This window comes from Malassezia sympodialis, genomic scaffold (genome assembly GCF_000349305.1).
Source record: "Malassezia sympodialis ATCC 42132 genomic scaffold, msy_sf_15, whole genome shotgun sequence".
NCBI classification, from domain to species: Eukaryota; Fungi; Basidiomycota; class Malasseziomycetes; order Malasseziales; family Malasseziaceae; genus Malassezia; species Malassezia sympodialis.
Genome location: NW_017387813.1, coordinates 116,135 through 143,863, shown reverse-complemented (window position 1 = coordinate 143,863; position 27,729 = coordinate 116,135). Strand labels below are relative to the sequence as shown.

The 27,729-nt window shown below is 50.5% G+C and overlaps 10 protein-coding genes across 10 annotated transcripts; 2 read left to right on the top strand and 8 right to left on the bottom strand.

Annotated features, from left to right (window-relative positions):
- Positions 1–5,075: 5,075 nt before the first annotated feature.
- On the bottom strand, positions 5,076–5,826 carry MSY001_2905 (uncharacterized protein; the record flags this gene model as incomplete). Its single annotated transcript, XM_018884782.1, has 3 exons — positions 5,076–5,162; positions 5,242–5,261; positions 5,349–5,826. The coding sequence occupies 3 exons, from the start codon at positions 5,824–5,826 to the stop codon at positions 5,076–5,078; spliced, it is 585 nt and encodes a 194-aa protein (XP_018741407.1).
- A 1,276-nt stretch (positions 5,827–7,102) lies between these two features.
- Positions 7,103–8,407, bottom strand: MSY001_2904 (uncharacterized protein; the record flags this gene model as incomplete). Its single annotated transcript, XM_018884781.1, has 2 exons — positions 7,103–8,290; positions 8,393–8,407. 2 exons carry the CDS (start codon positions 8,405–8,407, stop codon positions 7,103–7,105), a joined length of 1,203 nt encoding a protein of 400 aa, XP_018741406.1.
- Positions 8,408–9,356: 949 nt separating this feature from the next.
- MSY001_2903 (uncharacterized protein) lies at positions 9,357–10,382 on the bottom strand (the record flags this gene model as incomplete). Its single annotated transcript, XM_018884780.1, has 1 exon — positions 9,357–10,382. One exon carries the CDS (start codon positions 10,380–10,382, stop codon positions 9,357–9,359), a length of 1,026 nt encoding a protein of 341 aa, XP_018741405.1.
- A 376-nt stretch (positions 10,383–10,758) lies between these two features.
- Positions 10,759–12,714, bottom strand: MSY001_2902 (putative phospholipase C; the record flags this gene model as incomplete). Its single annotated transcript, XM_018884779.1, has 1 exon — positions 10,759–12,714. The coding sequence occupies one exon, from the start codon at positions 12,712–12,714 to the stop codon at positions 10,759–10,761; it is 1,956 nt and encodes a 651-aa protein (XP_018741404.1).
- A 236-nt stretch (positions 12,715–12,950) lies between these two features.
- Positions 12,951–14,879, bottom strand: MSY001_2901 (putative phospholipase C; the record flags this gene model as incomplete). Its single annotated transcript, XM_018884778.1, has 1 exon — positions 12,951–14,879. The coding sequence occupies one exon, from the start codon at positions 14,877–14,879 to the stop codon at positions 12,951–12,953; it is 1,929 nt and encodes a 642-aa protein (XP_018741403.1).
- A 162-nt stretch (positions 14,880–15,041) lies between these two features.
- MSY001_2900 (uncharacterized protein) lies at positions 15,042–16,919 on the bottom strand (the record flags this gene model as incomplete). Its single annotated transcript, XM_018884777.1, has 2 exons — positions 15,042–16,567; positions 16,661–16,919. The coding sequence occupies 2 exons, from the start codon at positions 16,917–16,919 to the stop codon at positions 15,042–15,044; spliced, it is 1,785 nt and encodes a 594-aa protein (XP_018741402.1).
- A 314-nt stretch (positions 16,920–17,233) lies between these two features.
- On the bottom strand, positions 17,234–19,096 carry MSY001_2899 (uncharacterized protein; the record flags this gene model as incomplete). The annotated part of the gene is made up of 2 exons (XM_018884774.1): positions 17,234–17,509; positions 17,603–19,096. 2 exons carry the CDS (start codon positions 19,094–19,096, stop codon positions 17,234–17,236), a joined length of 1,770 nt encoding a protein of 589 aa, XP_018741401.1.
- Positions 19,097–21,138: 2,042 nt separating this feature from the next.
- Positions 21,139–23,082, bottom strand: MSY001_2898 (uncharacterized protein; the record flags this gene model as incomplete). Its single annotated transcript, XM_018884773.1, has 3 exons — positions 21,139–21,140; positions 21,243–21,334; positions 21,416–23,082. Coding segments are annotated over 3 exons (1,761 nt in total).
- A 479-nt stretch (positions 23,083–23,561) lies between these two features.
- On the top strand, positions 23,562–23,959 carry MSY001_2897 (uncharacterized protein; the record flags this gene model as incomplete). Its single annotated transcript, XM_018884772.1, has 2 exons — positions 23,562–23,779; positions 23,803–23,959. The coding sequence occupies 2 exons, from the start codon at positions 23,562–23,564 to the stop codon at positions 23,957–23,959; spliced, it is 375 nt and encodes a 124-aa protein (XP_018741399.1).
- Positions 23,960–24,841: 882 nt separating this feature from the next.
- Positions 24,842–27,397, top strand: MSY001_2896 (uncharacterized protein; the record flags this gene model as incomplete). Its single annotated transcript, XM_018884771.1, has 1 exon — positions 24,842–27,397. One exon carries the CDS (start codon positions 24,842–24,844, stop codon positions 27,395–27,397), a length of 2,556 nt encoding a protein of 851 aa, XP_018741398.1.
- Between the last annotated feature and the right edge of the window lie 332 nt (positions 27,398–27,729).

The window sequence follows — 27,729 nt, the reverse complement described above, 5'->3', positions numbered from 1 at the left end:
ACCTCTTTGATGAAATAGCGATCGCAATTGGGGTACTCCTCATCCATATTTACGAGATAATCCAGATGATTACCCCCGTCTCTAGCGTCCAACAAATAAAGATGTGGGAGTGTGAGGATAGGGGGGCACGCATGTATTTATAAACGAGGGGTTATCTCAATGGAGGTGTGTGAAGTTCGAGTCAGTGGCACAACGGCCGTTGCGGGAGTAAAAAAAGGCATATCATATGACATTTGTTTTTCTTTCGAAGCAGGGGCCTTTATAGCTGAACCTCAAGATTATGGGACATTAGGCCTACCGACAGTCCAGAGAAAACAAGTATTTTTGCTCTCTTATGCCGTTATTGCTCGTAACTTAATCCAACAAGTCCCACTCTTGTTTAGGATCAACTAGACGAAACTCAGTACCACATTGTATATGTGATGAAGGGATATTAGAGTAAATAAAAAAAATTCACGGCCAAAAATGTGTTTCTTACAGTATGAATGATCAATTTGATCAAGAAGTACATCATTATCCTGACATACCAAAGTATTGCTCAGTAGCGGAATGACAATGCTCATTGTAATTACAGATATCTATCTCGCTGTTCCACCTTTCAACTAAAATCATCTTTATCGAAGAGGACTTAAGGAGGTTCTTGGTATCTGGTACAGGACCAAAACCCCTTTTCTGGGGGGGGGACCAAGTGAGTGCTTCACAGCAATCTTGTATTCCTTAAACAAATGATATAAAAAAATGAATTTCACAAAGAATTAGAAAGAGTACCAATGATTAATCCTAGAGGACCTGATTGTGACTGACGGTATTATCTAAAATGGATTGTTTCTTGTTCAGAGTATGCCACTTCCAGTCAACTCCCGAAGAAACCACTCAAATCTTGATCTAGCAGGCGATATCGTAAACATCCATTGGTACCTTGGATGAAATAGAGAGAGTAGCTTTTATTTGTCTCATCCAAGGTATCAGTACAACTTCTAGTTGCAAAATAATGGATCTGTAAATAAGCGGGGGGACGGAGGGGGGAATTTGTAATGGCTGCTTGTTGCTAAAGAAGTTGGTCATATTCTAATCAGCCACCTGCAGAATGCAATATGGCGTGATGGGCTCAGGGTGCCAGGGAATATTCGTGCATGCCACTTTTCTTTGTGTGTGGACGCTTGGACCTCTAATGCCGTAAAATAGCATACACAAACACTCTGATTGCTTCATATTCTACGGGTTTCAGATGAACCAGTCCGAACTAATTGGCGCACTTATCACGCACCTCAAGGTGACACACAAAAAAATTGTTACCGTCCTCTACATGCTTGGCATTGTGGTCATGATAAATACGGACGATTTCTATCCGTATTCGTGCTTCGCACTGAATACTATGCGCTAACTGGCAAGTGGCAGCGGTTCAAGCACAAGGCGTCCGATGGGGGGGGGGGTCCGATTCCTTGGCTACGAGACAATATAGCAGCTATAGTGCGAGTGGTGAATGTAGCTGGGAGAAATCCGCGCATGGGCCACTCAGTGGAGGCCTCAATCACCAATGAGGCGACAGTTGACTCCTGTCAGGGTCCTCGGCTGACACAGCCGTGTGCAGTCAACCCAGGTACCCGGCAAAAACCCAGGCCAAAGGGTCCATCGCATCTTTCCCCCCATGTTGATGATCCCTTAGGTCCCCTCCCAGGGCCGGGCTCCTGTGTGCCTAATCAGCTCGCTGTTTCCCCAGCGCTTTGGTCAGATCGATTAGGCACTCAGTGCCCGTACAGCCTGGCTCGCCAGCGCAGCAGTTCCACCGACAGCTGCTCTCGCACGCGCATCCTGTCCAGCTCCGTCAGGCTTCTCCCAAACGCATGGAGCGCGTCCCGGAAGCCCTTCGTCTGGACCCCTGATGCAGACAGACCAATCGCCCGCATGTTCATGCAGAACTGGTACTTGCGTTCCTTCTCACGCCGCCGCTCCCCCAGCGTCTGCGACATCTGTCGCCAAAGCATTGTCCGCCGTGCATCTACTGCACCTGCCATGCCTGCCGACTGGATCATCGCAGCCACCTTTTGGTTCTGCTGCGCGCGCTTCTCGGACGCCTGCCACTCCCATGCGAACTCGTGCGGCCGGCCTATCGGCACTAGCGTCACTTCTTGCCGTCCGTTCCGTTCTTCATTCGACCCTGTCACTTCTCGAATGAACAGATCGTAGTGCGTCTCCGGCCCAGGGCCCGCGTGCAGATGCCGCACCAGCAACTCACTCCGTTCTTGCCGACCAGGTACAATGCGTGCCTCGCGCTCCACCTCGACCGCTGGACATGCTTGTACAGCACGTCACGCACTCTGTTGTGACACAGTGTCTGTCCGAGGATCCTTCGAAACAGGTGATGTTATGCCAGCCTCTTGTACATGCACTTTTAGCATGCCCTCGGTGGCTTCCCCAGTCCCACATCCAGCACTTAATTTGCAGGTGCTACATCGTCTCGTAGCCAAGGAGTCGGACGCCTCTAGCCGGGATTTTTGGATGTCATGTTAAGGACTTGTAACCATTGTGTGCTACGAAAGCAGTCTCATCAAAGCTTCCCAGCATCTGGTCTCATCGGTATCCACGGTCCTGTATCGGGCTCCGAACTGAATGACCGTCTCACGAAAATCTTGTATTTGTCTTCCAAGTCCTTCTCATCAATAGATCTTTCAACGAAGAATTTGACTAGAGCATCAATTTCGATACTAACACCGTCCCAGCTAAGCGACCAGTAGGATTCACCATCCTGAAATAGTATTGTATCTTGTTCGGACTCACGAATACATACGTCAACCTCCCAAATGTACCAGTCGCCGTCCGGTTGAGGCAAATTGTAGAGTAAGTACCCATTGATGTTTTTGATAAAATAACCAGTATAGTTTGAGTTCGGGTTAAGAAAACCAGGATAGTTTAAATTCGGGTCCGCCATAGAATCAGACATATTTTGAAAAGAAAGGGAAGGAGAGAGAGGGGAGTTACACTCGCGATTTTTCCTTGGATGTTTAAAGAAATGAGTCATATGTCTGAGTCATCGACATGCGAGATGCAGCATTGTGTAATGACGCATGGTACACGGAAGCAGCGAATGCAAGTAATATTCCATTTCATTGTGTCTAATAGCTGGGGCCTTTCATTTCGTGACGTGGTAAACGGACCCCTTGTTTCAGTAATTGGACCACACTGCCAAGACGCTACGTCCGTCAGACTCGCTAATTCCTCCACATTCAAAAGCAGTCTCCCCCAAGTAACCAAAACCCAGCTAGCTTAACATCAATGCTCATTGAAACTGCAACTGGAAATGTGAAGCATCATACTGCTGCCTAGTAAGGTATTATGATGTACGCCAACCATATTCTCAAAAGTGTTTAAGGACCGAGGTAAACAAACGATGGGAATTTACAATTACGCCCCCTAGCCATTTAGGCCCTCAATACTCCATCTATTTTCACAATGCGCTAATCGTTCACTGTATCTTTCAACCTAGTTGAGGAAAGTAGCTGGAATGGGGTCTTTGATGCTAGATCTTGATAAATCCCCTCTATTGGATACGACAAGATGAGAGACTAAGCGTTATGCTGTGGGTGTCCTAGCTGCTTGGCAGAAGTGGATAATGACGTCATCGTATGGACAGTACAAAATGAACGAACAGATTGAACGTAAAGATAGCCTAACAGACCAGGACCTAGTAACATTGCGTCTTCTACGGGTCTGATTTCCTCATAACCTCCAAACTTACTGTGCTCGCCAACGATAAAAGCCTTTACATCAAAAGTCATCCTCTCTTAGCCTAATAGAAAATCAGGGTGGGGTGGTGACCTGACACTGACCTAAAAGAAGTATTTGTAAAAATTGGTCTTGTTTAGAATACACGTTCCTTTCGAATAAGACATGGTCAAGTAATTTGAATATTCCGACAGATATGGGCAATAATCTGTTAGTTAATCATCGATTGTTGTTAACCTTTTTGGATCTAATACGATGACATAACAGAATACATTATCTGCTTATGAGGTGATCGGTCCTTCGAGGTCAATCTCGCATATGTATGAAATGTCCTTCGCGTCGGAAAAGCTATCACTGCAAGTGGTCATTAAGAACGTCAAAATTCTTTGTTACAGCTTGGACCTAGTCTCGAGAGCTGACATAAAGACCCACGTCTCGATAATCGAAATATATTTTCAAGTTGTTATGCTACATCAAAAGGCTCTCTAGTTAAAAGAGCACAGTCTTATTCAAACAGCCAAATTATATTTAGCTGGAATCTGAAAATCAATGATTCATTCTATAAAGAAATGAAATTGACAAAGAAGCATCGAGTCATTTCCCTATGATCATTTCAGGGTAGAGAGTATCATTTTATTCTAAATAATCCTGAATGAGAGTATCGTTGTCAAATATTCTGAAACATTTCGTACACATGACGATCATGCTTGGCCCCCTTCCCATCCCAGAACGACTATCTAGTTTCGCGAAGCTCTCATCGCTTGCTTTATTGTTTCAACCACGACACTACTTACGACGTCACGTTGCAAAAGAGCTGTGCATGCTTTCCATTCAGCATTGCTCAGCAAGTACTAATAGTAGAGGGGACAAGTCTTCACATTACCAAGGAGTGCCAAAATTCAGTGTACCTCAGGTAACAGCTTCATGATCCAGCACATGTCGATGTTGGAATCAAGAATGTCTCGGTCTTGTCCTAGTTGTTGATTGAATGGTATCTGTTATACCCATGTCCATTTTTTAGAGGTTGACGGTTTTTAATAGTTAGAACTGACGGCCACCACAAAAACATCCCCCCTTCTGGCGCAAACATCCACACGGGTTTGGATTTCGCTTGCTCGAATGTCGCTGACCAGGTCAGGAATAGGTCAAGCATTCTAAAAGAATACGGACATGGTCACTGGTTGCGTGCTGCCTTGGCCGTTTCTATGGCTTTGAACCTTGAGACAGATTGTGGACAGTCTCGATCGGCTAAAAGCGTTAGGTCTACGCCGCGTAAAAATGAGCCGTTCGCAAACGATCTCAGCAGTCTACTCAAAAGTAATTTCTGTCGAATCATAAATGGCCCAGACCCGTTACTCGCAAGAGTCCGCGTAATCTAGACTTCCAGCATTCCTCAGATCGTATATGGATCGACCCAGACAGCTTGACCAGGCTGACTTCTATCCGGGTCAGGTTAACATCCACTCAATATTGTTGTTTTGGTCTCCGTTCGTCTTTTCGACCACTAGTGGTACTTACTTCAATATCTGCATTGAAAACTTCGTTGGTCTTTGAGAATACACCCCTATCGCAGAACGGGACTCGTAATAAACAACCAACTTTGGTTTATAGTCGTGCAAACACACCCCCCAGGTCCACAGATTCAGGAAGGTCAATACCAAACAGTGTATGCAACTTTTCCACTGCTTGCTCTGGTGTCAAGCTGGAATTTTCCTCTCTCCCATCCAGGTAGTTGATTTTCATTTGACAGTTGGCCATCGTAGCACTGTAATCAGGCCCGTGCACCGCTGCCATAAATTTGTTTTTGAAGATAGAACTCGGGTGAGCGCTGACATAAAAGTTTGAAACTTCAAGATCTGATTCCACCGCTGGGTGCGAGTGAAACGCGTACACATTTTTCCAAGCTTCTTTCAAGTAGATTTGCACCAGATACTCAGAGCCGCCGAACGCCTCCTGACCCTTGACGTCGACTAAACGAACTTTGTTCAAGGGCAGCTCCTGTACCTCATCGATAACAAAGCGCAAAGGTCCTGAAAACGTCGCCGAGCCAAAACCCACGTCGGCAAGATACGCAGTATCTTCTACTTCCACCAACAGCAGCATGTGAGTCCTAGGGGGAACGTAGCCCTCCCGTTCAATCCAATATACACGACCTGATAAGGGCTGAACCTTCTTGTATCCGATCTCTCTCAGAGCATTCATGAACAGGATGTTTTGTTCATAACAATAGCCCCCACGTTTCTGATCCACCAGCTTCTTTTCCACCGCATTCAAACTCATCGACACGGGCCGACCCAAAATTGGGTCCAAGTTCTCAAATGGTATTGCTTGAGGATGTAACCGATGAAGTTCTTTCAGTGTACTAAGAGTTGGCGGAGGAACACTAGTTCCGCGAAATCCTATGCGAGTCAAATAGGCTGCCAAGTTCATAGATGATAGATGGTTGCGATGTGTTGTTGACCTGGTCACGTGTCTTTAAGAGGGTCCGTGCACCGCCTGTAGGACCCGACTCATGCAGGCTCTACATTTTCAGCGATGGCAACGCGCGTTGTGGACTGACAGTCACTGTCAAATAAGAACTGATGAAATAAATGGGATATTCATCGTCAAATCCAAACTATCAGCAACTTGGAGCAGGTAGTCTACTTTGTTCATCACACCATCTTAACGATAATTTACACTGAGTAGCAACTTTCACGCCCATGCTGACCATGACCACCGTCTGTGGAAATGCCCATACAAAGAAAGTCACAAATAGATATAATGTATGTTATAGAAGTTTGAATAAACCGATAAGGTCTGCTGTTTCCGGCAAGCTATTATGAAAGAGCGTGCACAGCTTTTCCACTGCCTCCTCTGGCATTAAGCTAGATTTACTTCCCTCCCATCAACGCAGTGGATGCATCATTGGCGATTAAACATCGTGGCAAAGTATTCCAGCCGTTTACAGCTCGAATAAACTGATTTGATTAAATAGGAGTATGTACAGACAAAAAAATTGAAGGCTTCAAGATCTGATTTGATGGCTGATTGCCAGTGAAACGCGTACACAATTCTCCAAACATTATTCAAGATATTTGCAACATATACTCAGAGTCTCCAAACGCTTCCTGTCCTTTGACTTCTGTTAGACGCATTTTGTGTATGGGAAGATCCTGTGGTTCGTCGACTACTATACCTACAGGTCCTGACGAGGGAGCCAAACCGAAAACCACATCGACAAGATTATCAACTTCCACCGATAACATCATGTGTGTTATTGGAGCAACGAAGACATTCCTCAATCCAATACACTTGACCTGTTAAGAACTTGACGTTTTTGCATTCAAAATCTTTCAGTGCATTCATAAATAAGATGTTTTGTTCGTGGCCGAACCTCTCAAGGCCCGAATCCCATAGCAATAGGCGTCATATAAGTCTCGTACGGTGGCAGTGCTTTCTGTATGGATTCACCATCTCTGCTGTAGGATGAGGCATAGCTGTAGATACCTGCGTCTCGATCATTGAAGCCAAGATTTACGGCCAAGCATGCAGAATAGCCAACTTTGTCCATGTTGCCTGCCATACATGCACCCAGTCCGGCTCCGTGGTTTCCTGTCACATAAAAAGGCCGCATATCCGCTTGTAGAGTCGCATAGGTAGCTGGGTCAATCAGATTGACGGACTGTGTCGTGCTCAAGGAATATTGAGGGTTGTTATGTGCGCGGTTCTTCCCTTTCAATTTACTGAGCAAGCTTTTCTTCTCCGTGGAATTTTCCGTATAGGGCTGACCGAAGACATGCTTCCATATATATTGTGTTTTGGAGGCAGCCTCTTCCATATCTTTCTCTTCCACCTTGTCTTCATGATCCAAAAACAGGCCTACCGTCATGATCATATCCCAGTAATACGTGGAACTGAGCATATGTGTATGCCAGCACAGATCAATGTCCAAGGTGGGTACAAGCACACCGGCTTTGAGACTTACTAGAGCAACCCAAGCGCGGTAGCGCAGGAGCGCACTTCGTGTGTCAAGTGTTTCGGGATTTGAGAGCCATCCAAGCTGCTGGACACTGTCGACAAAACGAAATTGACGCTGTACGGCCCCCACCAAATCTATGCTGGCATGACTCAATGGGTGACTTTGCTTGTAGTTTTTAATCATCAGAGCAAGTCGGTGTCGAATGTCAGCCCGACGCGCGTTCACAGCTCGACCTTCTTTGCCAGGAAGATAGATGGACATCCTCTTCAGCTCCTGAAGCAACGCTGCGCTAATCTTATCAATGTCAAAGTCGTACATCCGTCCCAGTTCCTCCGCAGACCAAATACCTCGCTGCAATTCGCCATAAATATCCTTGTTGTTATCAGGCTCGGAAACATTGCCCCACATTGTCGCTGTGCTCACGCGTTTGTTGGCAATGCACCGAAGCAAGACCGCCGCATAAGGGTCCTTGCTGAAGTAATAACCATCATGAGGTGAAAAGATGGCACCGCGCAGGCGAAAACCTGTCTCGTCATCACCTCCTTCTGACCAGCGTTGCACATCATCGATCCAGGCTCGACCTGTCACTTGCGATGCTCCAAACGTCTTTGCACAGTTAGCACACTTAGTTTTCCATTGATTCGCCACAAGATCATCAAAAGAGACTGTGCATGTCGTACGACAATGCGGGCAGCGTATAGGAGCAACCTCGCTTTGCGACATGAGCGGATTAAACGGAGTGTGTGTGGAGCGCTCCCACGTATCCTGCGCTGCATTGTTCACAACCCGTGCCTCATCAATAAGAATAGTTTTTGCAAGGCTTTCAAGAGGAAAATCAAGCTTTCTAAGAGGGGCATACGGCGTATCTCGATGTGAATCTTCTAAAATACGCGATGGGTTCAATCGGTAGACGTGCCAAATGAGCGCAACGTCTAAAGGCGGGAGATGCGTATCCGGCACATCAATTGCCTGTACCTGAATACCTTTTACTCCATCTCTGAAAGAGGCGAAATCAGGGGCAAAAGCCTTAACTTGAGGTAGGGTAGAAAGGACTTGCCGGACATAGAGGTCAAAGCGGTACAGCGCTCGAGTGACAAACTTGGCCCATAAAAATCCATTTGCATTGTTTAATTCAGTCGGGGGACTTTCATCCATCATCGAAGCCTTATACGTGGGTGGCGCTGAACCATCCTCTTTTTGGACTCGACTCCGCAAGGCACGGAATGCCGCAAGCAGCCGAAGATGGGATGTTAGATCTTGAGGAGCCACAAACTCCCTTAAACGTGACTCAATTTGTGCGACATACTTCTTATCGTCAGGTCGGGCCCGGTAGGGTTGAATCACTGTTGACCGAGCGATAAGGGAACGGTCTACGTTACCACCTAACATAGCACTAACACGTTCAAAAAACACAGGAACCGTGTCAGTCTACGTGCCTTGGAATAACTTTGGTTGGGCTTACGTTAGATTAATATTAATAAGGAACGCTCTTGGACCAACAAAGCAAGGTGACACGAGTGGGGAGCACAAGCCTACAAGTACTACGCGTATTTTCAGCTCTAGTATCAAATCACGCGACATGTCTTGTAAATGGAAGTGGTGACGATTGGTTGTCATGTCATTTGCTATACGTATAAGTTCATCAAGTCAATTCCTCCCTATATAAACACATTCAAGACGACACAGCGCCAGTCAACGACAAGACACCACCATGGGCCGCCACGTTCTTCTGGTGCTGTCCGATAGCGATCTGCTTAGCGATCGGGTCTTCGACATCAGGCAAAAGGTTCCATGAAATGAAGTCGTTGGTCATATTAGGCTGAAAGTCGGGCGCTACAATCTTCAGGCGCTTGCAATAGTTCGTCACCTTGTTCCAATCCCTCTGGACATTCGCACAGTCGCGGCTCAGATAAACGAACGAGCGTTCAAATATCCTCTCATTGACAGGTGTGTTCATCGTCTTCTTGTACAGCTTCAATTCTTCCCAAGCTTGCACAGGGAAGCTCGTGACATAGTCGGTTGCGCGCTTGATCGCACGGAGGAAGGCACGTACTTTATCGGGTTGGCTCTCCAGGAATGGCGTGTTCGCAATGTACAGGATTGAGCAGAAGCAGCAGCAGCCCAAGCACGCAAGCTCATCGATGCGGAGCATCTTGACATCACTAGGATCGCGACCGTTCTCTTTGCACCACTCCTCCAGTTCGACCATCTGGACATTCTCAAGACCAATACCAGCATCGATTTGGCCACGCTTCAATGCATCGGCGACATTCATACCGACACGCACAGTCGTGTATTCGTCCTGGGAGATACCATGGCTAGCAGCAAGCTCGTCCACCTGGATCTTACCGAATTCACCAACATAACCAATGCGCTTGCCCTTCAGCGACTGGAAGTCGGTGATGCCCGAGCCCTCCAAGTAAATAATACCTGTAAAGGGCTCATCCATCAGAGTGCCGATTGACTTGATCGGATAACCACGGGCTTTGCCTGCAATGGTATGAATCATGGCCTTGAGACCCATGTCGACCTTGCCGGAACCAATGATTTCAGTCACGTCTGAAGGATCGTTGGGTTCAAGGATGGCCACTTTGATGCCCTCCTGGGCAAAAAAGCCCTTGGCCTGTGCCAAAAAGATGGGGGCATGGTAAGGAGTCGCGTGCCAGTTGAGTAGAAATGTGATCTTCTCAGACGACATAACAAATAAGCAGGAGTACGGAAGCAAAATGTAAGTTCGGGCCCCCTTTTATGTCCCGACGGGCGACCGGGATGGGGCGACCCAACATCGGGCAGGTGGCTGATGGCCCGAGCCAATGTCCAATTAATGAACAGGATTCATGTATGGTTTGTAAAGATAGACCGTCCCTAGTAATTTATACATCGCAGCTCTACTTATCTTTGGGGGATTGGATCGGGAAGTTGAAAGTTACTTATACTGCCGTCCCTGCATCTGATTGGATGGGTGAGTCATTTATGCTCCGACAGATTCATTACAGACAGCGATGAACTAGGCGTTTTCCACTGGTTCCCTATACCACAACTGATTTTAAAACATATGAAAAAAACGCTTCCGCTTAGAAAGTCACACTGTAGACTTGGAAACCACTGGAGGCAGCATCTTTTATAGAAATATTACCATTCTCATCCATGGAGATCTGTTGCTGGGTCTTGGTGTTAATAATCGCATGGCCCTTGCCGTTACCCAGGTCAATAATAGAGAACTCGGCAGCCTTATTTTTGTTGGAATCCAGAGACAGAGATTCGGTCAGGTAGAGGCGATGATCCTTCGACGCAGTCGAAATGAAGAAGCGCTGATCCTTCGGCTGCGTACCCTGCCAGTGTACAATGAATCGCTGCTCAGGCGCATCGTGGGACTTGCGTACGGGCATTGAGCCTAGCTTGTTGTCCTTGTGGCTCAATGCATGTTTGCCCACCTCAAATGAGAGGTAGCGACCCTCGGTAATGTCACCACGGACCGGCTTGTAACCCGTCTCGACACGGAGACTCTCTTTCTCATCAAACTTGCCGTACGGCACCTTGGGTTGGACATTTTTAAGGAATATAGCCGAGCACACATCAGCACCATTGTACTTGTTCGTGAAGGGGTCCTTAGAAGCCTGAGGCACGTGTGGAAGCTCGAGCACACTAGTGTCTTTGTGCGAAAAGTCGAGCATGTTAACCAGGTTGCTCAGGTGCTGACGGCGCCAAGAGTTCATTTCCTTGGTGTGGAAAGGCTTTCCATTTGCCTTTGCCCATTCCTCCAAGAAAAGGATCTGACTCTCGTGTGCAGCATGCTCGGTAAACACGCCGCCATTGCGCGACCAGGGAGAGACGGCGTAGAACGGCACACGGAAGCCTGGACCAGTAGGCACCTTCCCCAATGTCTTGTTATAGGGATCGGTTATCCACTCACCCGGCGTGTCCTGAGGTGGAAGAGGGGCAACAACGTGGTCTGCCCAGCCACCCGTCTCATCGAATGAGTAGAACAGCACGGTGGAGTCCCAGCTCTTGCCCTTCATCACAGCATTAGCCACCAGCGTTTGGATCCAAGCGCCATCCTTCGGTGTGTATGGAGGGTGCTCGGACAGCTCCATAGGAGCAACGACATACGAGACCTCAGGCAAAGTGCCATCCATGGCATCCTGCACAAAGCGATGAAGACCAGGGTGCGACACCGCCTGCTTGGCAAGCTGGGTCTTGTGCTTGGCCGCCTTCTGATACTGGTCCCAGCCGACGAGCGTGTCATCGCCAAAGTTGTCCTTGTCTTGGTAAACCTGGAACGTGATGTTGGCGTCGAAAAGGTACTCAGGTACCGTCTTCCACTTGAGCGGACGGCACGAGAATGGCGAACCATCATCCGCTGTGAGACAGCGGGGATCCTCATTGTTGTCAATGACAGGGCCGCCGAGCTTGACATTATCGCCACCCACGGCGCTGCCATTCACGTTAATTGAGCCAGAGAACCACGAGGCACGGTTGGGATCAGTCGAAGAGATGACTGACTCGTAGTAGCTGTCAGCAATGGTAAAGTTGCCGGCCAGAGCGTACTGCGTCGGAATGTCTTGGCGGCGGTAGTAACCCAGACTGTAGGGCGTGTTGTCCATCGCCCAGCGGTCGATCTGACCGTTGTTCCAGGCAGCGTGGTTCTGGCGCCAGTCGTTCGTACCAGCAACCATGCATTGCGTGCGTTCCTTATAGTCACCGCCCTGGTATGTAATGTGCCAAGGAAGCAGTTCCGTCACGTCTTTCGGAGGGTAGTAGTCCGGCTTCACATCCATACCGACCTTCGACATGCCGCCGCTCACGGGCTGATGAAACACATCTTTGCCCGTGTTCTTCGAGACGTGCACATTGGGGTCCTGGAAGCCCCGAACACCGGCCATAGTACCAAAGTAGTGGTCAAAGGCACGATTCTCCTGCATGAAGAGCACAATGTGCTTCACATTCTTCAGCTCATCATGCGCAGCATGAGCAGAATTCAGCGTAAGCGCTACCGTGGTAGCCACAGCGGCAGTGGTAAGGCGGACCATGGTGGTAATAGGCACCAAACGGTGTGTTCAGCTCGTCCGCAGTTATGGCTTGCGATTCCTAAAGCATATCAGGCACACGTGTTGATAAAGAAACCAATGAGCGTCAAGTAATTTCAGGGCTTAGTGACATTCCCCATATAGATGCCTCTCGATATGAAACGTGCAAAATTCTCGCACGTGCATCAAAGTAAACAAGCGAAAGATGTACAAATAACGAGCGTTCTAAAAACCTAGATCTAAAGAGTCACACTGTAAATCTTAACCAAAGCGCCGTCAGCGAGCGAGAGCGAGCCATCCTTGCCAATCGACAGCGACTTGCCACTCGCATCGTCTCTAACTGAGTAACCAGCGCCGTTGCCCATGTCAGTGAAAGAGAAAGACGCAGCGTCACTCTTGTTCTTCGAGAGCTTCATCGACTTGGTCACGTAGACACCCTGAGGCGTAGTGATGTGGAAGCTGTTGTCCTTTGGCTCGCTGCCGAGCCAGTGGACAACGAAGAGCTGGTTCTTGTCGTCGCGCTTCGAGTTCACACGGCTGGAACCAAGCTTGCCATTCGCATGGCTCAGAGCGCGGCCATTGGCCTCCAGAGTCAGATAGCGACCCTCTGTGATGTCACCACGCACGCTCTTGTAGCCCTTCACCACCTCCATCGAGTTACCAGAGTTCTGCTTGCCATACGGCACAGGCGGGAACACAAGACCGATGTGCTTGAGCAGGCACACAATGCCACCATTGTATCGGTCCAGAATCTTGTCCTTCGACGGCGTAGGCTGAGGCGGCAGATTAAGCACACGGGTGTCCTTGTTGCTAAAGTCGAATGCCTTGACCAGGTTACTCAGCTGCGAACGACGCCAGTCGGGAACCTCCTTCGAATGGAAGGGCTTGCCGTGCGCCTTGCCCCACTCCTCCATAAACAGGATCGTGCTCTCGTGTGACGCGTGCTCCGTGAACACATGGCCACCGCGCGTCCAGGGCGAGACAATATAGAAGGGAACACGGAAGCCAGGGCCAATAGGCGAGTTACCATTAATAGGCAGGTAGGGGTCGACCATCCACTCTGAAGTAACGTTCTTTGGCGGGTGAGGACCCATCACATGGTCAGCCCAACCACCTGTCTCATCGTAGTTATACATCAGCACAGTCGAGTCCCAGTCCTTGCCGTTCATCACAGCCTCAGCCACCTTAGCCTGGAGCCAGCCACCGTCCTTGGGCATGAACGGTGGGTGCTCAGCCAGGTTCTGGGGGGCAACAATGTACGACACTTCCGGAAGGTTGCCGTTCTTCGCGTCCTCGTAGAACTTCTCCAGACCAGGGTACGAGGTACCACGGCGAGCAAGCTCGCCCTTGTTCTTCGCGGAATCCTGGTACTGCTGGAAGTAGCTGAGCGCGTCGTCACCAAAGTTATCCTGGTCCTGGTACACCTGCCACGAGATGCCAGCGTCCTGCAGGTGCTCGGGAACGGTCTTCCACTTGAGGGGATAGCAAGTCACTGGACCGGCACCAAAGTTGCGGCAACCGTCAATAAGAACGTTGTCCAGGACAGGGCCGCCCATCTCCTCATTGCTACCGGGAACATTGCTGCCTTCACGGGGATTGATAGTTCCCGTGAAGAATGCAACACGGTTGGGGATTGTCATGGCGATAATCGACTCGTAGTACATATCACCGACCGTAAACGAGTCGGCCAGCTTCCACTGGATGGGAATGTCATCCTCCTTGAAATAACCAACACTGTAAGCCGAGTTACGGAGAGCCCATCGGTCGATCTGACCTTTGTCGTAGGCAGCATGGTTGAAGATCCAGTCATTAAGACCTGCTAGCATGCATTGAGTCTTCTCCTTCCAGTCACCTCCAGCCCAGTTGAGGTAGAATGGCTTTAGGTAATGAACGTCTTTAGGAGGCTTGGGAGCAAGGATGGACTGATCAACAGGCTGGTGGAACACATCCTTGCCTGTGTTCTCGGAGACGTGTACATTGGGGTCTTGGAACCCACGGACACCGGCCATAGTGCCAAAGTAGTGATCAAACGCACGATTCTCTTGCATGAAGAGCACAATGTGCTTCACCTTCTTGAGGTCTTTGGTATTCGTCCAGTCCTCAGCAGCCATAGCGGACAGCGCAGAGAACACAAGCGTGCCCACCAGAACAGAGCACAGGTTCACCATGTTGACGGTAGTGTGAGAGCTAGCAACACGGTCTCAAAGACTCTATCAAGTTATATTTTTGGGCATCTGTTTCTATACCTTGACAATAATTCGTATATGATTGGTATTTCGCTACACGTGCGGGGATTGGTATGTGTACCTCCACAACGAAGCATCGGATAACTACGAACAAGTCCGCTGCACTGGGGGCTGAGCTTGCAGAACCTCTGGCTGCTCAACAATCGCCATGGCCATGCCGCTCGCCAAATGGACAAGCATGTGACAGTGGAAGGCCCACACGCCTGGGTTATCAGCCACCCATCGGATGACTGCGTGTCCCATCATGGGCACAATCACCGTGTCTCGTTTCATCTTCCGGTTCAAATTGTAGACTTGGCCCACATCCTCATAGTAGTCAAACCCTCCGAAATTGGGGTCTGCCTCCCCTGTCTCCATCACCCAAAACTTGTGTCCATGCAGGTGGAATGGGTGCGGGGAATCGTCCTGGTTGTTGATGACCATTTCCATAACTACTGGTCGGCTGGGATGCGGACTCGCCACGAGCTCATGACTGGGATCAAGGATATCTTGATCATGCCAGCCTTGCACAGTGGAGGTGTTAGCATAAGAGATGCGGTGCAACAGGGGCTGGCGTTCACGGCCATGGCGTCCATATGGGCGCCACGTTGAGCCATTCATGAAACCCATAGGTACAACGCCGTATCGCTCTAGGATTGGGGCTGTGACAAAGACGAACTCACGGTGGTCACCCTGGTCAAGCCGGAGCGGGGGTGCAGGATCGGGGATAAGAGGAACTAGCGTGTCCGGCTCCAAGTCATGGCACGGTTCTTCCGGAAGAATTGTGTCAGTAACATTGGGGTTCCACGGCAATGTCGCAGGTAATTGGCTCTGGAACCAGCTGCCGTGCCAGATCCTGTCTGTCAAGCCACGCTTATAGCTTCGTAGGCGCAGCAAGGATTTCCAATCATCCTTGCTCTCCTCTCCACTCTGCCTTGTATCGTATGCAATGATAGCCTTGGCGCCGAGCTCCATCACAGGGTTCGTGTACTGGAAACATTCTGCGGACATGTCAGCCCGCATCCATACTCGCGAGTCTTTGCTTTTGGGCTCCCGGTGCAGAATAACCGAGTAGCGTTGACCAGGAGCAATTGGAATGCGATGGACACGCACAGGCTCGACCAATGTACCATCCGCCTCAATGACCGTCATGGTATGACCATCGACGCTAAAAGTGATGTCGGCGAGTGCACCCACATTAACGAGTCGAAGACGGTAGGCCTGCTTGGGATCCAGACTGAAGGTAGAATATTCACCCACTTGATCGACGTCACCAGCGGGGCAGGGTACACCAGTTAGACGGCTGTGGTGGCAAGAAAATACATGCTTGCCATTTATCAGTGCATTTTCAGGTACCGGCTCAGCTTTCTGAAGCCAACGCGAGACGTAAAAGCCAAGGCTAATGGGACCAAATTGATGGTAGTGATCACCCAAGGCAATGGCCACTTCCTCATTCCAATGGGTATTTGCATCTGGAAAGCGCGTGGAAAGTTTCTTACGCTCATCGGTACGCGAATGGACAATGAACATACCCCACAAGCCGTCGGCTCGTGACGTGCCGACATGCGAATGATACCAATGCGTTCCAACATCTTCCGGATGCACGAGGAATCGGTACTCTCGCTCTTCCCCTGGAAGTAAAGCACAGGAAGTGAACGCTGATGCGCCATCCATGACTTGTGTGTTCCTCATGGAGAGGCCATGCCAGTGGAACGTAAACTTACGGTCTGTCCCGTCCGGATGCACATCATCTCGTTGGGATGAGAGAGGCGGCGGCGGTATGGTAAAGTTATCATAAATGTGGTTTCTTACGCGAACCACCACTGTATCACCTTCTGTAGCCTCAATGATGGGTCCTGGGAATTGGCCATTGATGGTGTACATTAATCGCGGGATACCGTCAGGCGACTGCTCTGCGCGCTCCACTGTCCAGTCGAAAACACGCTCACGAGGTAGCTCCGTAGAATTGTAGCTAGGGTCCATTGCAAGAGGACCCGTTGTCACTCTATCTGTAGCGAACGCGTCGATTGTGCTCAAAGGGTTCTGAAAGCCGATATTCCACAAGCGCCCAAGCGACTGCGCCACTAACGCATCCGTGTGGTTTAACCACACATACATAGCCAAAAGTACACTTGTCACCAGAAGCAGCAGACTTGGCGCTATTCGCCAAGCCTTCGGTCTCAGAGACATCATGATGGGAGACGGCCTTCCTGGGAAGCGTCGTTTCCGCTCATAGGAGCGCGACCGCACGTGTATTACCTTGCATAAATGTGGAGGGTATGACAAAACTAACTCAGCTATTGACATGTGGCGGGCACAGGGGGGCGAGCCTGGAGGACCTGGGGCTGCTCAACAAAGGCCATAGCCATTCCACTGGCAAGGTGCACATTCATGTGACAGTGGAAGGCCCATACACCAGGATTGTCGGCTACCCATCGAATCACCGCATGACCCAACATAGGCACCACCACCGTGTCACGCTTCATGGCGCGTGCCAGATCAAATGAGTCCTCCACCTCCTTGGTATACTGGAATCGCAAGCGCTCCATTTCGCCGGTGTGCAGCACCCAAAACTTATGCCCATGGAGATGGAAAGGATGAGGTCCATCATCGTAATTAAATAGCACCAATTCAAAAACAACGGGCTTGCTTGGGTGCGTGCTTACCACTAGCTCATGTTCGCGGTTCACGAGCCCGGTCTGTTCCCATTCTTCCGGCGACGTCAGATTGGAGTACGAGATACGGTGTAGTAATGGCTGTTTAGATGGCCCCTGGAGGCCGTATGGGCGCCACGTAGACATATTTAGGAACGACATCGGTGCTTTCGAATACTTGTGGCGGTTCAACACCTCAATATTGACATAAACCTGACGGTCTCCACGGCCGACATCAAGTTTGGGTGCAGGATCAGCGACTAATGGAACAAGTGTCCCTGGCTCCAAGTCATGGCAAGGCTCCTCAGGGATTCCCACATCGGTTACGTTGGGGCTCCATGCCTGACTGGTGGGCCGCAACGTCCAGCGCCAACGTCGTGACAAAATGCGTTCGGACACAGTGCGACGGTAGCTCCGCATCCTCAAAGGCGATAACCAATGGCCATCGTCTGTGACGCTTTTATCGTAAGCCACGATCGCCTTGACCATAGGATCCATCACGGGATTTAGATACTTGAAGCATTCTGCAGTCATTTCTGCTCGCATCCAAACTCGATCAACTTTGCTGAACGGTTCGCGGTGCAAGATGACGGAGTATCGTTGGCCCGGAGCAATGGGAATGCGGTGCACAGACATGGGCTCCACTAACGTTCCGTCGGCCTCGATGACGGTCATCGTGTGACCATCCACACTGAATACAACATCAGCCACCGATCCAACGTTCACCAGGCGCAAGCGATAGGAGCGCTGTGGGTTGAGACGGAAGACTTCGTACTCGCCTACCTCATCGACATCACCCGCGGGGCATGGAACGTCCTCTTTCCGACTCATGTAGCAGCTGAATACATGCTTTCCGTTGATGAGACCACTGTCAGGCACGGGCTCTGCATTAGACAAAAGGATAGAAACATATTCGGCCAGACTTTCGGGACTCATAACATGGAAATGATCTCCAAGCGCCACAGCAATTTCGTCGTCCCAGTGTACTTTCGCACCTAGTGCATGCTCTTGGAATAAAGGCCGCTCATCTTCCCGAGCATGGACAATTAACATTCCCCACAAACCATCCGCACGCGACGTGCCGACATGAGAATGGTACCAATGTGTACCCACATCTTCGTGAAACACAGTGAATCGATACACCGTCTCGTTTCCTGGTTTTAATGGGCAGGATGTAAAAGAGGCTGCGCCATCCATTACTTGCTGTCCACGCATAGAAAGACCATGCCAATGAAGGGAAAATTTGCGGTCTGTGCCCTCTGGAAACACATCATGGAGGCGAGATGTAATGGGAGGCTCGGGCACTTGATAGTCATCGAAGATATGATTTCGAACTCGCACGACAACGGTGTCACCTTCTGTCACTTCCACGATAGGTCCAGGGAACTGGCCATTGATAGTGTACATTAAACGAGGAACGCCGTCTGGGGCCACCACCTTTCTCTCAACAGTCCAGTCAAAATGCCGTTCTTGTGGCAGAGCTGAGTGATTATAATTAGGGTCCATTCTCATAGGACTCTCCGCGACCGTTGAAAAGGGACTCAAGATGTTTTGCCCCAGACTGTGCACATCGAATGGTAACACGCGCTGCAACATGCTATGCGTCAAGTCTTTGGGAATAAGCCATGTACTTAGAAAATATAGGCACACAAACAATAAGCCTAGGCCACCTATTTTTCGCAGATGCCGTGGCTTTGCCATGGTCTCGATAGTCAGACGATGGCCAGCCGCGGTGCACGTGCAAGAGCGAGTGGGGAAATGGCTCCTGTGCACGTGCGCAGCGGTGAGCCGCCCACAAACTAAGCGCTTTGCTGTGAGGCGCTTTCCACTCCCATGGAGCAGAAATGAATGACAAGATTTGTTTTGCGGCTTTACAAATGTCAAGGAGGTCAGCTTGGTGTGGATAACTCCAAACGGATGGATGGCTCGAATGTCGCAAACACTAATGCCCCCATTATAGAATCAGGCAGTAAGGTTAAGTGGTATTAGTAGAGTCAAAGATGCAACTGAGCCTCCTGGACCGGTAAGATTTAAGCAGTTATTATGAATGCCTGGCCGATTCAACATTATGCGTAAAATGGTGACGCTTCGGTGGCGCTCATATAGCTACTGGTATACTTGTTGCAAAGAAGACATAACAGTTATATTCAAAAATAAACTTATCTAAATGTCATTACATGGCAGCCTGCACCGACAAATCAATTTTGCTCTTGATTAAAGAAGGAAGAGGGGATGAACAGGGATTCCGTAATATGTTGATCCACTCACAATCATTACTAGTGTCCTATTTGTAGAATGAGTCTTGGGTTAGTGGTCATGCAAGTCAAAAATGATACTGTCATGAACGCTGAGTAGTTATAATCAACTGTCTGGAAATGATGAAATATACCAGAGCTACTAATGCTGATATAGATGTGTTAAGAGTCCCAAGAAGAACGTACGAATGAGGAATGTAACTGCCATATAGCCAAAGTAGAAACGTTACCCAGTCAGTTGTAACCTCTAGGATTATATCTGTGATTAAACCGGGTTAGTGTGCGAGAAAAATGCAACATACAGTCACTCGCTGCTGGCAATCAGCCCCAGTCTAGCCTTCTCGCAGAATGACACTGTTCAACTCGTGTCATATTTCAATCCTGCAGAGATACATTCTTCTATTTGCTGCATAGTCACTTAAGTGCTACCATCAGGGTTTTCTGCAAGCACGAAATGCACCTGTCATTCGGCACAGGCACAAACCATTGCCGATCGTTCTATCTGTGGGGTAGAAGCTATTTAGAATTGCTGTGGAGGGCAAGATATCCCGATATCGATACAGGCTCCCAGGACAGCTGCTCAGCCGACGGATTGCTCCACAGTTGGTTGGCTTCATACGCTTTGGCATGTGGGTGTACGAGTCCCACAGTAATATGCATAGTCTTTTTAACGCACGTCCAAACGCTTTCCTCCAGGTTTTCCGCAGTAGTGTGAGCAACGTGAAGCGCCATGACAGAATTGTTCCAGGCCAGGCCATCAACCTGCATTGTGAAGCGGGGTGCCTCAGGTCCCGCAGTCGAGGCTTCATAAAGCAAATTCCATTGTTGTTCTGTAGCGATTTTTCGCTTCACATCCTCGCGGTGGATCAAAGTCAGGTGGGGTTGACTGATAGCACGCTGCCCAGTAAGAATAGTCTTTAGAGCTAGCTTGGCTGACGTAGTCTCGTCGGATGGAGCAAGCTCGTCCAGCTTTTGTGTCACAAACGCAGGTACATCTGCATCCACGAAAACTCCCATATAGGAAGACGGATGAATAATGTTCCTGGGCACTTCATCCATTTTAGGGGTGTCTTTGATTATGCTTGGGCGATAGTTAAGTGCGGTTTGTACGGCATGCTCCGTGGCTTCTTTGCTTGGCTTCGCAAACTGAAGAAGCGGGCAGAGATGCTCCAGTGTCCGGTTGAGCACACTTTCAAAGGACTCTTCAATATCAAGCCACAAACAGTCGTCAAATTGAACATCAGAGGCCCCTGCCGAGCCCTCACCATCTTGGACACTCTGGAACGGCTGAATCTCTTTAATGAAGCGAGTGAGAATTGTGTCGTATTGGAATGGCTCGTTAGGATTCACACGAAGACACTGGTGGCGATCACCACGCTGTGTCATTCGAGACGTACAAACTTGCTGAATAAGAGAATGAGGCAGGCCATCCACACGCCACGCCAGAGCCACCAAGCGTACACGACCTATTTTGCCCTTGACAGGATCGCTAAGGCGGCGAATCATGTCAACAATCTCATTGCGATGCTTCAGTAAGTGATTGTTGCGATCTGCCAACACCACATCAGACCTGAGTAGCGCTTGCTCTAGCCGTTTCAAGAACATAGGAGCGGTGCGTTTGGCCTGGACGTCGTCACTTTGGATGTGCGTCCAGCCGAACAAATCGGACAATGCCACACACAATGCCGTCTTCCCACAGCCCACCACGGCAATAGGGACGATCAGGGTCTTTGAGTACGGCCGCTCGTCCAGACGCAGGTCTCGAATAGATGATACAGGGCTTGTTTCATGACGCTGTAGAGCCTTTTGTCCCGCATCTGATGCCTTGTATTCCAAAAAGGCTTCACGAAGAGCAATGATACCTCGGCCCTCTAAGAACCGAGCAAAGATTTCAGGCTGTGGCTCTACACCTCGTTCAAGGTTGCCATACAGCCGATCATAACACCATTCAATATACAGAGTCGTCTCAGGGCGACGAGTTCGTGGCATAGGGGGAGCAGGCGGGACGCGACCGGCAGCCCGGTCCTGCTCCAGCTGATTCTTTTGGGCCTTGTTGGCCAGCTGGCTGGCTTGCTTTTTGGCACGCTTAAGAGCTTTCTTGCTTGGCGCTTCGGTATTGATAGTGGAAAGGTCTTGTGAAGGATTCTCTTCCGACACTGTCTCAGCGGGAGTAGCCTCGGACACCTGCAGTTGGTCGGCTTGGCGCGTGAGTAATACTACTTGCAACGCATCAAAGTCCTTCTTCTGTTGCAGCATGGTCCGCGTGAGCTCGCGCCAGTCGCGATACATCAGATACGGCTCGTCGAACTTGATTTTGTAGAACCAGGTTTGACCAGGGGAGTAGGGTGGCTTCACAACACCGCTTGGAGGTGGATCTTTGTGAGACGGCATCGTTGTACGGACGACAAACCCTTCGATAGGCTCGCCATTAAGAGACCCTGTCTCACCCACCTTTCTCGCGAAATTCTCGACCTCTTCAAACGTGTTAAAGACAAGATATCGCACTGGCATCAAACCCCAGTTCTCAGCAAATTCATTTACTTGCTCAATTGGCCTTGTAGAAAACTCGGGCGTATTCGAGTTCAGGCCGTGCAAATGGAGCCCTGTCCGCTCAGGACTGTAAGCAAGCACATGTTCCTCAAAGGCGTCATCACAGAGCTCCATAACAGCAGTCTCATTACGATGCCAGAGTTCTGCAGCTAGTTGGGCCTCAGTCTTACCGCGACTTGCTAAGTGACGGCGCAGCCATGTTTGGCCCATATCAGCATGGGATACCATGTCACCATCTGGTCGAGAGCCAATAGCATGCTTCGATGTAACCAAGAGATGCTCGGGCGATAGCGCAGCTGCAAAAATAATACAACCGTTTTCCTTGAACGACAGAACATAGGGACCCGTCGAGTAGGTGGCAAGTGCTTCAGGTCGAGTCCACGAAAGTTCTCCTTGGTTAAAAAACTTGTCGTATCCGCGAGCTACAATTCTGGAATGTGGTGCGTCACCTTCCACTTTCTCAGTAAACAGGCCACGCGCCAGCGTAGGAAGCTCATCACTGTCTTGGCTAAACTGTCGATACGCGAATTCTTGCGCCTTCCAGGACTGAATCTGATGTTCAACTGGATCTTCCGGAGTAGGAGGTACGGTGTATAGCGACGAACGTAGTAGTGGCTTGGAACTGCTCGATGATGCCTTGTGTAGTGCCTCTACAAAGTCGTCCACATACTCATAAGGGCCGTGCATGACGAGAAGGAACTTTTGAGTCAGCTTTTTTATGCCCCCTATTACCCAAGATGACTCAGCCCCGAGTCATCATGGGCCCCTCCGCAGACAGGGAACACGGTGTAAGGGCAGAGGAGAGAGATCGCTATCGAAGCAGTCGAGGACCGCGTGAGGATGATCGCAGTCCTAGAGAGTCTAAGAGGTACGAGCGCAGCTCAAGGCACGAGCGAGACGACTCGCCAAGACATCATCACAGTCACCGGCACGAGGGTAATCGCAGATACCGAGGGGAATCGAACGAACGAGAGCGCTCACCCTCGCGGCGGGAATTCTCGTCTCGGCATCATAGCCCGTCGTCAACTAATGAAGCGCCACCGCCGGCGCCCGCTCCAAATTTCGAGCGCTCCGGCCTGTTAGCCAAAGAAAGCAACAATGTAAATGGAGTTGCGCTCAAGTACCATGAGCCACCCGAAGCAAAAAAACCCCGTAATCCTTGGCGTATGTTTGTATTCAAGGACGGGAAGGAAATAGGTGCGTCATTGACACTGACCGCAGACATGTTTGTTCTCGGCAGACAGTCCTGCTACTTATTTGGGCGCGATCGGACTGTTGTTGATATACCTACAGAGCACCCTTCATGCTCCAAACAGCATGCTGTGATTCAATTTCGGCAAGTGACCAGGCGGAATGAATTTGGAGATGTCCAGCGCTTTGTGAAGTACGTGAAGCACACTCACACAGACCGTTCTTAATTGACCTTGACTCGGCCAATGGATGCTGCGTCAATGGAGAGGATGTCCCTCCATCACGATACTATGAGCTTCGATCTGGAGACACTTGCCAGTTCGGCGCCAGTGCACGCGAGTACGTGTTACTCGATGAATCCGCGGCGACGTAGATCGGAATTAGTCAGCGCCCAGCCCCTCGCGGTTGACGTTATGCCATACCGCGTCGAATACGCGTCCACGGGGCGTGCGACCTGCAAAGGGCCTAAGCCTTGCTCAGGATCAAAGATTGAGAAAAATGAGTTGCGACTTGGCTCTCTCACTGAAATTCAGGGGCACACGGTATGTATGGTGCACTAACGAGAGGCTATGGCCTGGCGCCATTGGGGCTGGTATGTCACACGAACTAACTTGTAGCACCACCGAGCGTGTTCTAGCGAACATGCGCAAAGAGATCGATGATGTGACTCAAGAACTCGATGGTTTCGAGGACTTGGATGTGGCAGATCAGGAGAAAGTTTTGGCCGCGTTCGCCCTGGGTCATGTGCGCGATGAGGACAAGACGCCTATATTGGCTGACTACGAGGAGCCCAGCGCATCGCAGGAGGGCCATCAACCAGCGCAGCCAAAATCCAGGAAACGCAAAGCAGCGCCAAAGGGGGACGGGGATATCCAGGATACCACACACGATGACGATAGTGACGAGGAGGACGAGCCTGAACGGCCTGAATTCCTCGACGAGCTACCATCCAAACGCACAAGAAAACACACACAGCATTATGGAAGGGATGAATCTTCGCGCCAAGTTAAGCGCAAGGTTCCGGACGATGGCGATGACAATGACGAGGACGACGAGGACGGGGACGAAGAAGAAGACGAGGACGAGGATGAAGAAGAGGACGACGACGAGGAAGACTCAGATGATAGCGATGCGTTCCATGCTAGTGATGCTGGAGACGATGATGACGAAGACGACGACTAGGGCATCCCTATCATAGATCTCGCCCAACCTACGCACGGTCCTCGATCACGTGTCGTCTTCTTCCTCCATCACTATGGGTGTGCTTGGATTGACGCGATGGGCAAATGAGTCGGAGCGGCTTGTCTCGAGCGAGCTGACACTCCCTATTCCCAGCGAGGCCGGTAAGGCACTGGAGAATGGCGAGCCTGTTCAGTTGAACAGCGAGGGTGACTGGCTTGTGATTGACGCTTGGGCGTGGATCCACTACGTTTGGCACTCGATGAACACAAACGTGTACCAGGGCGGATCGCTCTTGCACTTCCGTGTCCATCTCATTAGCTGGATTGAGAAGCTGAGAGCGGCCGGCTTCCATCTTGTGGTCGTCTTCGACGGCCCTCGTTTGCATCAGAAGATTGGTCCTCTGCTGAGCCGCACGCAAAACTACGTGCGTCTGAACGCCAAGCTGATGCGCGCCGGCCCGAACCTGCGCACTGACCACGAATTTGAGCATGCCCGCATGCTTCCTCGCGGGCTTACTCAGTGTGTACAGGATGTTCTGCAATCGAGTGGAGTCGAAATGATCATGGGTGCCGAAGAAGTGGACAGCCTCCTTGCGCAGCTGGCAGACGAGCGTGCTGGCTATGTGCTCAGCCGCGATTCAGACTTTCTGATCCTATGCGGAAATGCACCCAAGTGCAAGGGCTACATCCCGCTAGGCTCAATTGAGTTCATTGCAAAGGAAACTGCCCCTCCGCTTCCTGAGGCGCCGCCTGCAGACGATGACGGTTTCATGACCGTTAGCACAAGTAAGCGCAACAAAAAGGCGGCCCAGCAGGCCAAGAAGGCGCATCTTCCGTACCTGCTGCAGTCGCCTGTCCTTCCGCATCAGTCGTCTACGCTCAAGGAGACGTCTGTGCGTTTCCGATGCTTTTCCTCTTACAAGTGTGCGGAGCTGCTGAAGCTTCCCATGTCAATCTTACCCGTCTTTGCAGCACTTGTCGGAACGGATCACCGCACGAACACGCAGGCCGAGCTGTTTAATGGCATGTTCCATGGCGTACCCAACCGCATGCAGACGATTGCCGCCCTGCTGGCAGAACAGTACACGCGGATCAAGGAGGGCGGTATTCCTCCACCCCCAGTGTCAGAGGAGGCTGATGATGAGCATGATTTAGACATGGCCGACCCAGTTATCCGCCTGCTGGCAAGCACGTTTGACAGTATTGTGGACTTTGGGCGCAAGCGCCGGGGGGCGCCTCTGCCGGTGTCGTGGGAGAGTCGCAAGGAAATTGTGAACTCTATGCATTCTATGGCCCTGTCGTACATGCCATCACGAACGAGCGAGGCGATGGAGCGCTTCATGGCGGCCAGTGATCTTCCCGCTCTCCAACTGTACCAGAATGCGTACTGGGCTGGTCACTTTGACCAGGCGCTCGTCTCGGCGATGCTTGAACGCATCTACATTGCTCGTGTCTTCTTAGAGGAGCCGGACGAGCCCTCAGCTGAACGTGTCATTGTGCGCCCAATGAGGAAAGTTTTGTGGTCTATCCTCTTCTCTGTGTGGCTCACGGCCCATCCTGAAGAGAAGACCAAGATCGAGGAAGCCATGGAGGAGCTCGGCGTGGATGAGGAATCGGAACAAGTTCTGGAGAAGACTGAGGGCCAGGAAGAGAACGAGAACGACGTCAAAGAGGAGAACGATGAAAATGATGATGACGGCAACGAAGACGGAGAACAAGATGAAGAGGCCAATGACGTGCGCGAGCCGGAGCCAGAGCCAGAGCCCGAGGAGTCGGGGCCTGCTCCCATCACCTTCGTTACCGAGTACACTCGTACAGAATATTCTCTGCGCAAAGAAGAAGTACCAGTGTATGCATTGCCTGTGCAACTCGAACAGATGGCGCGCCAGGCCCCTCTGCCTTCGTCGTTGGCCCGGATGGTGGACCAGTATGCAGATGCGCTTGCTGCAAACCCCGATACTGAGCCGGAACTTGTACAGGCGGCTGAGCTGCCTCACGACGTGCGTATGGACCTGTGGCGCTACACGCACCACACTGACATTCCTGAGCTAGAGCGTCTGCCCCAAGATGTTCGCTCGTTCGCGGCTGCCTTGCGTTACACAATCGTGACAAACCAGGAACGTCTTGGCGCTCTGCGCACACGCCATAACTGGTCCATGGCGGAGATCCAGGCGGCTGTCAATGCAGCCTGTATTACTCGGCGTGTGAATAAGGAGGCCTCGCCAGAGGAGATGCAATCAATTGTGGCAGCTTATCCGCATGGATCGCCGTCCAACCGGTCGATTTCATTGTGCACTATGTTTTCCTTTGTGCTGCAGATGAGTGCTTTGTTCACACAGTCACTGGGACTGGCTGACGAGCTTCCCCATGGCCGACCAATGTGGGAGCCGCCGCTCTTCCACGCATGTCTTGGCTCCAAGATGGACCCGAATGCAAAGAAGACGCCCCCGAACGAGGCTTGGACTAAGTTCGAGGATCCAGAACTATGTGACCTGCTGTTTACGGTGGTGACGCACGGCCTCGACGCTAAGATCGGGCGCACACGCACTGCGCCTGTGCCTCAGACCAAGAGTAGTGGCGGCCAGCGACAGCGCCGACACCTCGGTTTCCTCGAGGAAACGATGCTGTAGACAAATCGTGCTGGGTAGAATCGTACGTACGAAATTTGATGTGGGGTCGCGGGCCGCGGAACTAGAGTGGAGGTTGGGACAATGCGCCCGATGCGAACCCGATACTAACGCGATCTCTGCCGACGATGAGCCAGGCGGCAGGAGGCGCCTCGAAATGGTATCGGCCTCCTACCCCAACGCTTTATGAAAGTGTAGGAGAAGAACTCGATGCCCTAGAGCTAGAAAGTCAAGAAGAGTTTGATACCTCGAAAAAAGACGCACCCGCTGCGTGGTCTCCCGCCGTATATGCTGCTCAAGACGACTCTGATGATGAGCTTACGGAGCAGTTCGAT